We start from the raw sequence: 12872 nt of genomic DNA on the forward strand, positions 1-12872 counted from the left end.
CACGAATACCATATTTGGCCATCATTGCCAAATACGGGAGCATGACCTCATCCCAACAACTGCTTGGCTCTGCTGTCTGTTTTAGATCATGTTCTTCTCAGATTTTCCTTATTTTGTGTAGTTTTGTATTCAATTTTATATCTGTGTGTGTAAATAGAGAGCCAGGGAGAATGTCGACAACTGATTTAGAGTCGCAGGACTCTGTGGACGCGGAATCGAGCGAGTATGATGACGATGAAGATGGTGAAGATGATTATTACACGAATGTTGATGACGATGAAGGAATGGCTTCAGACAAAGAAGAAGACCCTGAAAGTTTTGAATTTGTGATCATCGATTCGAATGAAGCTCAGCAAATGTTTGATTCCTTGGTAGCTAAGACCTCCCAGGAAATTAAGGTGAGATGCTCGACGCTAGCTAGCGATTCCTTATAAGGCCAACTAACTCGTTTACTAATCTCATCATGAATATTTGGTTTTACATGCATGAAACTTTAATACATGTACTTGTCTTCGAGTTTCATACTAATTGCCTGATTATTTTAAAGGTATCGGAATCTGTGGCTAGACTTCTTCTCATAAAACATGACTGGAACACAGAAAAGATTTTAGAAAGGTTGGTTAAATTTTAACGTCAACGTTAAAGGGAAATTAAAACGTACCCCACTTACAGGTTTTACTTGTTAACCAAGCTTGGTTAAATGCTTTGCATTTAAAAGTATTGATAAATAATTTATTTATGTTGATACTTTGGTTTTAGAAAACTTAATTTTATGTCAATATTTTGTATTAGTATTATCATAATTATGTTTAAATTTCTGTCTTGTAACAAACAACTTGTCAGTTATGCAAGAAATAATAATAATAATAATAATAATAATAATAATAATAATAATAATGATAATAAATTAATAATAGTAATAATAATAATAGTAATAATAATTATAATTAATCATAACGATAATAATAATAATAATAATAATAATAATAATAATAATAATAATAATTTACGGCTTTTTCTATAAAATGATCAAAAATGCATTACAACTTGTAAACTTGAAAGTAAAATGAATTAAAATCCAAGTTCTCCTAACAGGAGTCTAACCTAGGACCTTCCGATTACTAGTTTGGATGCTCTACCACTGAGCTACAGGAGACTTGTGGCGGATAACGCATTAAAACTAGATGAACCTAGTGTAATGCCCTAGCTCGCTCTCACAAGTCTCCTGTAGCTCAGTGCATGTATCGTGGTAGAGATTCCTACAGTCGACTCTTGTCTTGCGGACACCTCGCTATTACGGACACCCTGATAATATGGACAGCAGCTAAATCCCCAGCAAAAATTAGAGTACAGACGTTTGACTGAAATTAATTCCTGCCATTACGTACTCTTTCTATTAAGGAGTTGACTGTACAGAACCCTGGTAATTTGAACTTGGTTAACTCATACTCCTGGATTTGACCCCATTTTTTCAGTCATTTACTATCAGCCAACTCAAACTTGGTTAACTTGAATTCCCTACCAACTTGAACTAATTTTGCTTTCCCCTAGCTCAAATTTTCCCTGGTAAACTCAAACTGGAAAACATCAGTCGATAATGTCAGAACATAGCGGATTGACATGTGCATTTCTTTAATCTTTATTGTTCACTTAACAAATCGACGGCAGTTTTCTATGGTCTATACTCTTATAGACCATAAAATGACGTCAAAAAATGTTCAAAACTCAAGTGGAACCACGAGCCGCAGGCGAGTGGTTTCACTGCCAAGTTTTGGACATTTTATGGTGTCATTTTATGGTCTATAAGAGTATAGACCATAGAAAACTGCCGTCGATTTGTTTTTTACAATAACATGGAAAAAGTACGAGCGGAATTGGCTATTTTTTTCGTTGAGAAAGCGCGTGCGTTAGATCTGACGTCATTTTTATTGTCTGTACTCTTATAGACAATAGCTACGAGCCAATCAGCGCGCGGGAATTTGGAAAGTTATTGTAAATATGATTATAATGTATGGAAACTTCCTTAGCTAGATTTCAGCCTTTGGCTTGTCCATAAATGTGTTCTTACAATGTTTTTGACTAAAATTCCCAAACTTAACATTCTTATCAGAAGGCCCTTATAAAACAAACTTATTGCTCCAAAGTGGCTCGTAATTGTGAAAGAATGGTAAAAACATGACATTTTATTAGCTATTAACAGGATACTTGAAATTCAACACCAAACTTGCTAAATTAAATCCAACCCCCACTAACTCGAACTATTTTTTGTTTCCCTTTGGAGTTTGATCGAGTTAGCACTGTTCTACTGTGGTAATTGAAAGGTCATAGGTTTGACTCCTGTTGGGAGAACTTAGATTTTCTTTTTCCGACCGAGTATGCTTGTGTCACTGACTGAAAAAAATACATTGATCAGTCATTTGTTCACCTGGCCCCAGTTGTTCAAAGAGCGGATAATTTTATCCACTGGATAGGTTGCTATCCGGCAGTTAAAATGTGGGCAGTATTTTCCTGATAATCCTAACATTTGTGAATATTAGAGTAGAAGCATGCATATGTCAAATTTAAGTATGGGATTGCGTGTAAAACTTGCCAGAAGCGTTGGTTGGAGTACATTTGCTCCGCTGGATAGCGACTCATCCAGCAGATAAAGTTTCCTGCTCTTTGAACAACTGGCACCAGGCTTTAAACAGAACATTGCATTTCTTTCACATTTACATGTACCAATCAGTTGTTGGAAATATTGAATTGAACAATAGTGCTGAGGTCAAACCCAAAAATGTTTAGATCTAAGATGTACGCTCTTTGAAAAAGACCTCTGTTGTACAAAGAACTTGTTCTGGCCAGCATTTTCTGGTAGGTTACTTCTGCCCAGTACTGTACTGAGAAGCAAAGAATAATGTTAAGTTATTAATTTTGTATTTGTAGGCACAGAGTAGATCCAGTAGGGCTGCTTGTGGAAGGAAGGATTATTCCTGAAAAACCAGTATCTCAAACTGTGAGTGTTATACATTATCATGCTTAATGAGTACATGTAGGTATTATATTTTATCTTAAAAAGTTTAGCGTTGTTTCCTGTAAAATTGTGTTGTTCCCCCACTAACCAAGACAATTTGCAATCATGATGATTTTCAGTGCAAAGCTTTTGTGCAGAAAGTTGATGCTATATAATGCAGGCATGCAGATTATTTTCTGCACAATTTTCACTGGATTTGGTAAGTTTGTTAAGCTGATTCAAAATCTCACAGTTGGCTGAAAATCGTTATTAAAGATTGTCTTGTGCAGCATCACCTTAAGGGAACAACACCTTACTCAGACCAGTTGTCTGATGTAAAGTCTGATTTACCAATCGGTGCGGTTTCTTTCACTCAACAGACATCAAGGTCGCTTTACTGTCCAGTGTGTTTTCAACGCTGCACCAAATCCAACACAACCAGTGCACCATGTGGACACACCTTCTGTGATGATTGCTGGATGTTGTACTGTGTCAACCAACTGAAGATTGGTTTAGCATCTGGTTTGTAGCTTTCCCTGGGTATATGTTGCAGGTTAATTTGTTCCTTAGGTCAGTTTGTTTTCATAACGTTCATCCTAATACTATACACTCTGTTTTTTTGGCCTAATTTTCATCCTTATTACACCCATTTTGAAATCACTGGTGATCCCTGCTGATTGGCTCTCAACAGTGCAATTTATTTCTAAATTGCACCATTTTTTGCTCTAAATCGCATCCTTTCTTTAGCCCATCAAAATAGAAATGAAGTAACAAAAATAGAATGTAATGTTGACAATAAAACTCTGTGATTTCAAAATAGGTGTAATAAAGTGGTAATTGAACTTTGTGTCGTGCAATTTTGGTCTGAAATCATGCTTGTGATTTCAAATCGAACTTGTGCTACGCGCTCATTCGATTTTGAAATCACGCGTATGATTTCAGACCAAAATTAATTGCACTCCACTCAGTTCACATACCATTATGAAACTTCAAGTTTAACTTTATCTCCACTTGACACTATTAATACTGCATGAAAAGGATGTTGCATGTCCACCACCTAACATAGTTACCAGGTGCTGTTCTGACTTTTTTTGCAGGTATTGAGTGTATGAGGTGTAATCTTTTAATTGGAGAGGAAATGGCTCTTAAAGTACTTAAAAATGAAGCAGCAAGAGAAAAATATAGACAATTTCTTTTTAATGATGAAGTTAAGGTATGTACTTTTTTAATTCTGGAAAGACCCCTGACTGTGATTCAATGGTCATCTGAACTCTGGACAGTGATGCCAAGGGTAGGGTTTACCAGATAAGAACATTTGAAGTTTCCTGGTCTTCTCCAGGGGGTTGGTTTGAATAGGTTTTTTTTTTTTACATATTTGAACACAAAGTACAAACATTTACAGCACTTTATAATTATACAGTTGTACAATCAACCAAATACTATCAACGATTTGTGAATGCTACTGTAAATACAGTTTCTTAGTGTCTAGCTAGGTTACAAGATATGTTTTTTTTTCTAGTTTTGAACTTGCACAAATTGACAACAAATACAAAAAAAAAAAAACAATGACAATAACTTAGAAAACAAAACAAAAAGAAAAAAACGTCACAGATGCATATTAAAGGAAAGAAAATATCCTGTTCTGGAATACGTTTTCCTCTCTTGGCATATCCAGGAATGTCCCTAAGAGCTGGCTTCTGGTGAATTTCATCATCTAAAAGAGATCTTAAATCACCTGGTTGAAATTTCAACAGTACGCAAATACTTGAGGCTAATTTTAAAGTTGCACAGTGCAAAAGAGCCAGCAAGGTTTCATTTACATGTAGCTTAAGTTGCCTGCGTATCTTCAAGTCAGTTTTTGCTGCAAAGGTACAACAGTGGAACCTTGATTTTACAATGCGGCAAGGAGACAGCAAGATCATAGCGTTAAAACGGGATATCATTGTAAGCGAACTCCCGATTTAAAAATAACTTTTGCAGGGACACAGAATGTTGATTGTTAAATCAGGAATATCGTTAGATCGACGATCGTAAAATTGGGGTTCCACTGTAGGAATGTTAAGGCTCATTCTCGTTTCTTTGTTTTCTCATCAGTGTCATCCTTTAATAAGATGGTGTCCAGGAAATGACTGTGGATGTCTGGTAAAAGTAATAGAACCCAAAGCAAAACGAATATGGTGTACAAATTGTTATTCAGTGTTTTGGTGAGTGGTCTTTTTGTTTCATAATGTGCGTGGCTATCCACAATAAAAATATTAAAAGAAGCACTGTCAAATTGGTTCCCTGAATGATCAAAGTTTTGCCACTAAGAGGGACCACTGATTTTCGCTGACTTGTTTTTCAAGAAGGTGTAAAGATTTCAAGAAACATTTACACTATTTACTAGAACGTTTTCTTGTGCTTGTGGCCTGCAATTTTGGTTAAACTTTAACAAAAGTGGCTTGAAATAAACTTATGTTTGTCCTATACAGGTATGTACTAGTTAACTGAAAGTTAGTTGTCTTTGAGGACCTTGTTTCTTTGGTTGTATGTGTTTAAAGACTTGGGGAACAGCCAATTCAATGTCTTTGGCAAAAAAAGTTTTGTACGGTTTTATCAACAGAGTTAGTAAAAAAGGTAATTTGGCCACTTTAAAGAGATTCAAGAGCTGATGTTTTGAGTCTTTCCCCCATGTCAGAGGGAATCAAGGAATTGTGGGTTGTACATGTATGTGGTTTATACACTCGATTGCAAAAACGTTGACACCTAAAAAGCATAAACCGTGAACGATGAGACCCAGTGGCTTTATGGGTATAAGTGTACTAAATTTATTTGCATAATATTCTATTCTCTTGCGACGGTTGATAACCAAAATTAGTTGCATGTGGTGAATGATGGAAACTGTCCTAGCTTTCCTTAAAGTGTCAAGTTGGCCACAAGGGCCAATTGTTAAACACTACCCACAAATCCGTTGGGTCTCATCGTTCATGGTTTATACTTTTTAGGTGTCCATGTTTTTGCAATCGAGTGTATATAGTGTTCATTGGAGCCACACTATTGTAACATGGAAAACAAGGATGAATTATGGTAGCTGACTATTGATTCGAAAATGCCAGCACTCAAATCTCTTTATTGTCCCAAATTACCTTTGTTATCAACTCTGTTGCGAAACCAAATATTCATTTCCACTCCTCACCAATGTAGCACCACGGTTTCTTCAGAAACTAACACCCTTATTTATTTGAGAGCAAATCATTGTAGGATGGATGCGCATCTTGATTTTCTTTGGCTCTAAATGGTCAGTAGATTCTTACATCATTTGACATTCACAACTTGCCACAGTGAAAAAAATAATCAGTGTTGGCAAATTTTTCCAAAAATGATCTTGGAGCCCAGATAAGCCACATGCTAGTTCAATACTAAGTTTTGCCAGACCAGACTTAAGGACGTTGCCCACTTTTATTACTGTATATCCATTCTGCACATCTCAAGATACTCAGGTTTCCTATACAGGATATTTTTCTGCGGTTTAAATCTGTGCAGAAAAGGCAGAACTTAGCAAGTCCTCTTGGTATGCAAAAGAAAATTTGAGGTAACCATGCATTTTTCAGAGATAATAAAGCTTCAGTTTGGGAAAAAACGCCATACAATCCTCTATATTTTATAGCTTTTTGCTTAATTATGTCTAAAAAATGTGTGGTTACCCCCAATTTTCTTTTTGGATTCCAATAGCCCATACTAAGATCTGTTTTTCCCGCATAGTTATAAACTGTGCAAAAATACTTCTGTATTAGTAGGCCCGTCCTTAATTAGTTGACACCCATAACTTGTAGACATTTGTCATGATCATTTGATAATTTATTGTTATGCCGTTTGTGTTTCTCGCAGTTTTATGTGCGGTGAACAATACCATGCACCAACAGATTGCTACACAATCAGGAAATGGCTCACAAAATGTGAAGATGATTCAGAGACAGCTAATTACATTACAGCTAACACAAAGGATGTAAGTATTTTATGTGAAAACTGGTTGAGGAAGATTAATGGTTCCATTATACTCTACTGACAGGTCTATTTCTCTGTATGAGCATGCAGTGGCGGAACTTTTGTCTTCTTCTTCTTCTTCTTCTTCTTCCTCTTCTTCTTCCAAGAAACCCTAGTCTCCTACGCAGCTGTTTTTAGGCTCATCACGCAACGCTCCGTTTGTGGGGAGAAGCGTAATTGAGGAGCGTTGCGTGACGAGCCTAAAAACGGCTGCGTAGGAGACTAAAGAAACCCCACCTCCTTCAAAAATTAATGAAGATTCTTGTGAGGGGTCGTTAAAAGTACATGCAAATAAATAAATAAATTAATTTAATAAACAAATAAATTGGTTAACAATATGCAAATTACAAATAGATAAACTTGTAAGTAAAAAAATAAATATATAAGTATATGCGGTCATGAAACTAGCGCATTTTTTAAAGAGTCCAAGTTCGGCAGGGTGGCAATATCTTCGGGTGACGAGCTCCATTCCGTTATTGTGCGTAGGAAAAACGAGTACTTGTGATAGTTAGTTCTTGAATGTGGTACTTCGTAGGTTAAAGTTATAATAAAAGGCAAAAAAAATTGTAGAAATGTAGTACTAGGTAAATTTGCCTAAATTTCTTTAGTTGGGATAATTTACAGAAAATTGTTGAATATGTGTTATTGTTTTTTCCCCTTTTTCCTTCACAGTGTCCAAATTGTGGAAGCTGTATTGAGAAAAATGGTGGCTGTAATCATATGGTGGGTAATTTAATCCATTTCTCTAATTAAAAGATTTATGAAATAATTCTTTTTAGCTTAAAAATATTTTGACTCTGTTTTTTTCAGTTCATAAGGTTGAAACTTTTTAACCTTTGCTAATTCTGTTTTTGTTTTTAAATTCCCCAGCAATGCATCAAGTGTAAACATGGTAGGTTGTTTTCTGTTTGATGAAGGGCTATTGCTCTATACGTTAGCTCTCGAATCTCTTTACAGTGGTCATTTTGGAGATACAGAACAATATTGGTTTTATTTTTCAACACGCCCAAATATGGTCATAGTGCACGCAATATTCGTCATCCGCAAACGACAGACATCCTGCGATATACATACAGCTATTTAAATTAACTGAACGTTGTCGGATCAAAGTATAAAGCTATAAGACAAGACCTCAAGATTCTGTGGATTTTTTTATGAATAAGTTCATCAAAATCAGCTATGCCTCGTCCGTACAGTGAAGATAGTGTAAGATGGCGAGCCATTTGGATGAAAGAAATGTTAGGATATTAAATGGATGAGGAGGCAGCCTCTTTGAAGATGTCTTAAAGCTTTAAGCTTTGATCCGACAACGTTAATTGAAATAGCTGTATACGTAATTTCGTGTGTCGGGGAAAAGAATGGAAGAGAGCTTTAAACAAGTAACAATCTCGGAAGATCGTCTCTAGCTTTTCTGCAATAAAACTACATGCAATGTGTTAACTAACAAAACATTATCCAGCTTAAACTTGCGGAATATCTCCTGCTTTTAGCCCACTCGGCCGTCGGCCTCGTCGGCCAAGTATCAGTCGATATTCCGTGCGATTTCGCAGGGTAATTGTTAATTATCAACTGCTCAAGTTGTTGACGGAATTTGGCCACCGTAAAGTGATTCTAGAGCTGATGTCTCAAGCATTGGCCCCTCGTCAGAGCACTTAAAAACTAACTCCCTTATCTATTTTTGTTGTCAGTTTGTCATATTTAACATTGTTGTTGAATTTGTTTGCAGATTTTTGCTGGATGTGCTGTGGAGACTGGAAGAGTCACGGCTCGGAGTATTATGAATGTAGTCGATACAAATCCAATCCTAATATTGTGAATGAGTCAGCTGGTATACAGGCCAGAGAGGCACTCAAGAAATATCTCTTCTATTTTGAAAGGGTAATTTGATTGTCAGAAACAAGCTATGTATACTGTGTATAATTTCTGTCTTCCAAAACGAAGTTGCTCCAAAGTACCTCAGGTTTGAGAATGATGTATTGTTCAGTGAGTGACACAGGCAAACTCAGAAAAAGGAAATCCGAGTGCTCCTATCAGGAGTCGAACCTAAGACATTCCGATTACTGGTTCGGATGCTCTACCACTAAGCTATAGGAGAATCGTGGGAGCTAAGGCCATTAAACTAGGTTCATGGGACAAACATCCTGCATACTGCTAGGATTAAGTTTGCTTACTGTTTCCATGTTTATTTGATGTGAAGTCTTCAGTTAGAAGGAGTGTCAAGAACTTGCTGACTGCTTTCCTCCTAATGTAACATACTAAAAGTCGAACTGAGCCAAGTATGATTTTGTTATTGTTGTTATCGACAAATTCTGTGAATTGAACCTTTAAGTCCAAAAAGCACGCAAATATGGGAAATGTTTCTTACCGGGATCTAACCTACAATCTTGGACAATTCAAATGAAAATCGAGACCTCCCCACCCCCAATTTAAGCGTTTGAAAAATGGCGCGTTTTGCTTTGCGCGCGAATTCATCATCGATTTTTGGGGAAGGAGGGCTTTGATTCCTTTTTTTTATTCCGTCCAAGATTGCAGCTGTAAAAGAAAATAGGCTGAGGCAATATTTGAAGCAGCTCATATTTGAGCCAAGAAAGTCACCTGCTTCTCTTTTGCACAATCTTGTTTAAGTGTCCGCTTTCTTCCGGCTCTTACATGTATATCACCCGGTCTTTCCTGGGTGGATGAAATAGGGGCTAGAAAATAAGTGTATAAAGGTACTCCCGCTGTACTCTCGCTAGCAGAGCGTTTCTTTCTGGCAAGTTTTTTAGCACAATGTACGAAGTTTTTCGCGTCGGTGGTATTTCGCGTAGTTGGCTTGTTGGCCGAGAAATACAAAAGGTTAGCAGGGTACTCTCGCTGGGGCTTTTTGTGCAAAACCTAGTGAATAAATCTGAAGTAATGTGACGCGGCCATGGGAACTAAATACGTGTACGCTAACAGTGCCTTATCTTGGGCAGACACCAACACCCATTTTGTTGACACGCTCTTTACGCCAATCCCCTGGTATGGGTTCCACTGCTGCGACATTAGAGAGATGAAATGACCACGTGACCAGGCTTATCCTTCATTTGGCGCTCGCTGTTTTCTGTTTCTCAGTAAAATTGGGTAGCTTTGCGTTAACATGAAAGACCAGAATTGTTTTGTGCATTATTCCAGGAAAACATAAGCGCGAATCTCACGTTTACCGTTTGCTGTACACACCATTCTAAATATCTCTGTTTGCTAACATCGTTGTCGTAACGCGCACTCTTACACTAACATCTACCTATTTATTTTGTTTAGTGGCAAAATCACGCGGACAGCCTCAAGCGAGAAGAGGAAACAAAGCGAAAAATTAACCAGAAGATTCAGGAAAAGGTTAACAATAATATTGGCACTTGGATCGACTGGCAGTATTTACTGGATGCAGCGCAGTTATTAGCAAAGGTAAAAAGATTTGGTCCTTATTGACTGACAAGGCATGCTGTAAGGCCTGTTCCAAAAGTCGTGCTACTGCCGTGCCGAACTTAAATCAATTTGACCCGACAGTGGTTTCAAACGTCGAATTTAATTTAGTCGCGCCAAATTCCAAAATATATAAAATATAGAAAACGACAAAATTAACCCAAAATACATTAAAATAATTAATGAATTTAGTTCGGCACGGCAATAGCACGCCGTTTGAAACCAAGTCGCGCAACTGCCGTGCTACTACCGTGTTAAATAGTCGTGCCGAACTCGATTCAGCCTGCCGAACGAAATGGTTTCAAACGTCGTGCTCCTGCGGTATTTAAGTCGAGTTGAATTCTTGAATTTAGCTGGGCACGCCAGTAGCGCGACGTTTGGAGCAGGCCTGAGGGAATATTTGACTTTGTTTTTTTTTTTTTATGGCTAAAGTAAAAAGTTGGACTGCAAGAATCTCCATGTATGCAGTGTGGAATAATTATGTACACGCCGCTTGTTGTTCCGAGTGGTCACATGAGCAGTATCGAAAGGCATCGAAACGACCGATAGTTGTCGCAAGTATCGATATTTTTCAGGGGAATATCGATATGAGACACACCCTCGAAGAACCAACGTGTTAGCATTTAGAGATTAGACCATGCTTTCTAAGATGGCTGACTAACTTTGTTGTTGCGTTCTTGTCACAGTGTCGCTACACGCTAATGTATACCTATCCTTACGCTTATTTCATGGAAGATGATAGGAAAAGATTGGTAAGTTCTTCCCCCTATTTTATTTAACTACAAATAGGTAGTGGCCAACACGAAAGCCTTGCTCCTTTGGCCACTACGCACTTCTTCCGTAGAAAGTAAAGTCATTAAGCAAATTGCTCTGTACGTTTAATTTTTTTCTTACTGTAAAATATATTGTATTTCGTTGTAATAAGTGTAAATAAAATTGAATTGAATTGAATTAAGTAGACTTCAGTGTAATCTTTCCACTAGCCTGTGTGACAGGCGCTGCAAAGGGGAAAGGAGAAGGGGAATCGAGCGCGCGCGCGAGGGAGAGGGGAAAGGAAGGTTCCTTTGCTGTCACCCTCGCGCGTCGCGCTCGATTCCCCTTCTCCCTTTCCCTTTATTAGCGCCTGTCACACAGGCTATCTTTCTACCGTAGTTTCTATGGTAGGTTTTCCATCCTCTTTGCTTCTGGTAGTTAACGCAACGCCTCAGATAGATAGCATTTGTTTCAGGGAGAGTTAAAGATGCACGAGGTTCTATTTCAGTTACACGCATGTGTTTCTAAATAAAATTCAGTCTCGTATGGAGTCCTCAGAGAGAGACTCTGTGGTGCCTCGAAATTTTTAACCGCAGAAATCCTGCGGTCAAAAAGTTGTAAATGAAAGCCAGGGCCATTAACAGCGCAGCCAATCGAAAAAAATTTAAATTCTCGAGCTCCGCACAGTCTCTCCTGGCGACCATCCGCTGGCCAAAGGGCCTGATGGGTAGGAGATAGAGAAATGATACAATTGGTATTGTTCTACGAGTGTACGTGAGAGCGGTGTGTTCCTTTCGTTCAAGGATTTTTATTTTGGTGGTGTTTCGAGTTGGCTCTGTTTTTTGTCTTTGGAGCGTTTCACTTTTATCCGCACTTTGTCTTGCAAACATTTCTCATTTCTTTTTATTCTTTTGTTTATTTTTGAACAGTTTGAATATCAGCAAGCACAGCTTGAGCTGGAAATAGAAAATTTGTCGTGGAAATTAGAAAGAGACGAGCTTTATTGTAGAGGGGTAAGTAGAGAATAAAAAAAATCAGTGAAGGGTGCGCGGAAGAAGGCTCTAAGTGACTTTTGATGTAAGGTCAAATTCTCTTTTTGTTTCACAAGCGAATACAAGACAATTTGTAAGGGGAATCTAGTAATCTATCAGAAGTCACTTAGGGTTTTTTCCAGGCACCCCTTCAAATACAGTTGTGTCATAAGGAAATTTGAACGCTAAAAGTTTGCGTTTTGCATGAATCGACTTCACGCAGGTTTGTACAATCATCTCTAGCTTTGTCTGGCATTACACTGAAATATTCATTCTTTTTTTCCAGGACTTTGAAAATCAAATGGACATTGCGGAGAAGAGAAGACAAACTTTGCTAAAAGATTTTTTAGTGCTTTAGCAAGCTTTGGTTTCACATGGCATCGTGATTTGCGTGACCTTGAGTGACTGTTCTTCTCGTTTTCGTCACGCAGGCTTCAGTCACGACGGGTTTAAAATGGCAATTTGGAAACGGAAGTACAGCAAATTGCAGTACTTTGAAGAAAGCGCACTTGGCTTTCTCTATATTTCTTCACAGACTTGAAAAAAAAAATGTCGCTGGAAAATTAGGTCTTAATACTTTTAAAAATTTGGTATGGTTCTTTTACAATTAAACACAAAGATAAAGAACAGTT

General features: G+C 37.6%; 1 protein-coding gene across 1 annotated transcript; it reads left to right on the forward strand.

Moving 5' to 3' along the window:
- Positions 1–50: 50 nt before the first annotated feature.
- On the forward strand, positions 51–12872 carry LOC146457374 (E3 ubiquitin-protein ligase ARIH2-like). The gene is made up of 14 exons (XM_085092012.1): positions 51–398; positions 548–615; positions 2926–2995; positions 3373–3514; positions 4090–4205; positions 5087–5196; positions 6860–6977; positions 7688–7738; positions 7886–7907; positions 8742–8893; positions 10295–10438; positions 11143–11208; positions 12139–12222; positions 12527–12872. Exons 1-14 carry the CDS (start codon positions 171–173, stop codon positions 12596–12598), a joined length of 1443 nt encoding a protein of 480 aa, XP_084948138.1. The 5' UTR covers positions 51–170; the 3' UTR covers positions 12599–12872.

This window comes from Pavona decussata, unplaced genomic scaffold (assembly GCF_977016875.1).
Source record: "Pavona decussata unplaced genomic scaffold, jaPavDecu1.1 SCAFFOLD_244, whole genome shotgun sequence".
NCBI lineage: Eukaryota > Metazoa > Cnidaria > Anthozoa > Scleractinia > Agariciidae > Pavona > Pavona decussata.

Bases quoted from the DNA above. Each gene is read 5' to 3' on its own strand.
- LOC146457374 (XM_085092012.1), top strand. From the start codon at position 171: ATGTCGACAACTGATTTAGAGTCGCAGGACTCTGTGGACGCGGAATCG. The intron at 399-547 runs GTGAGATGCTCG...ATTATTTTAAAG, and splicing joins AGACCTCCCAGGAAATTAAG to GTATCGGAATCTGTGGCTAG. The intron at 7,908-8,741 runs GTAGGTTGTTTT...ATTTGTTTGCAG, and splicing joins ATGCATCAAGTGTAAACATG to ATTTTTGCTGGATGTGCTGT.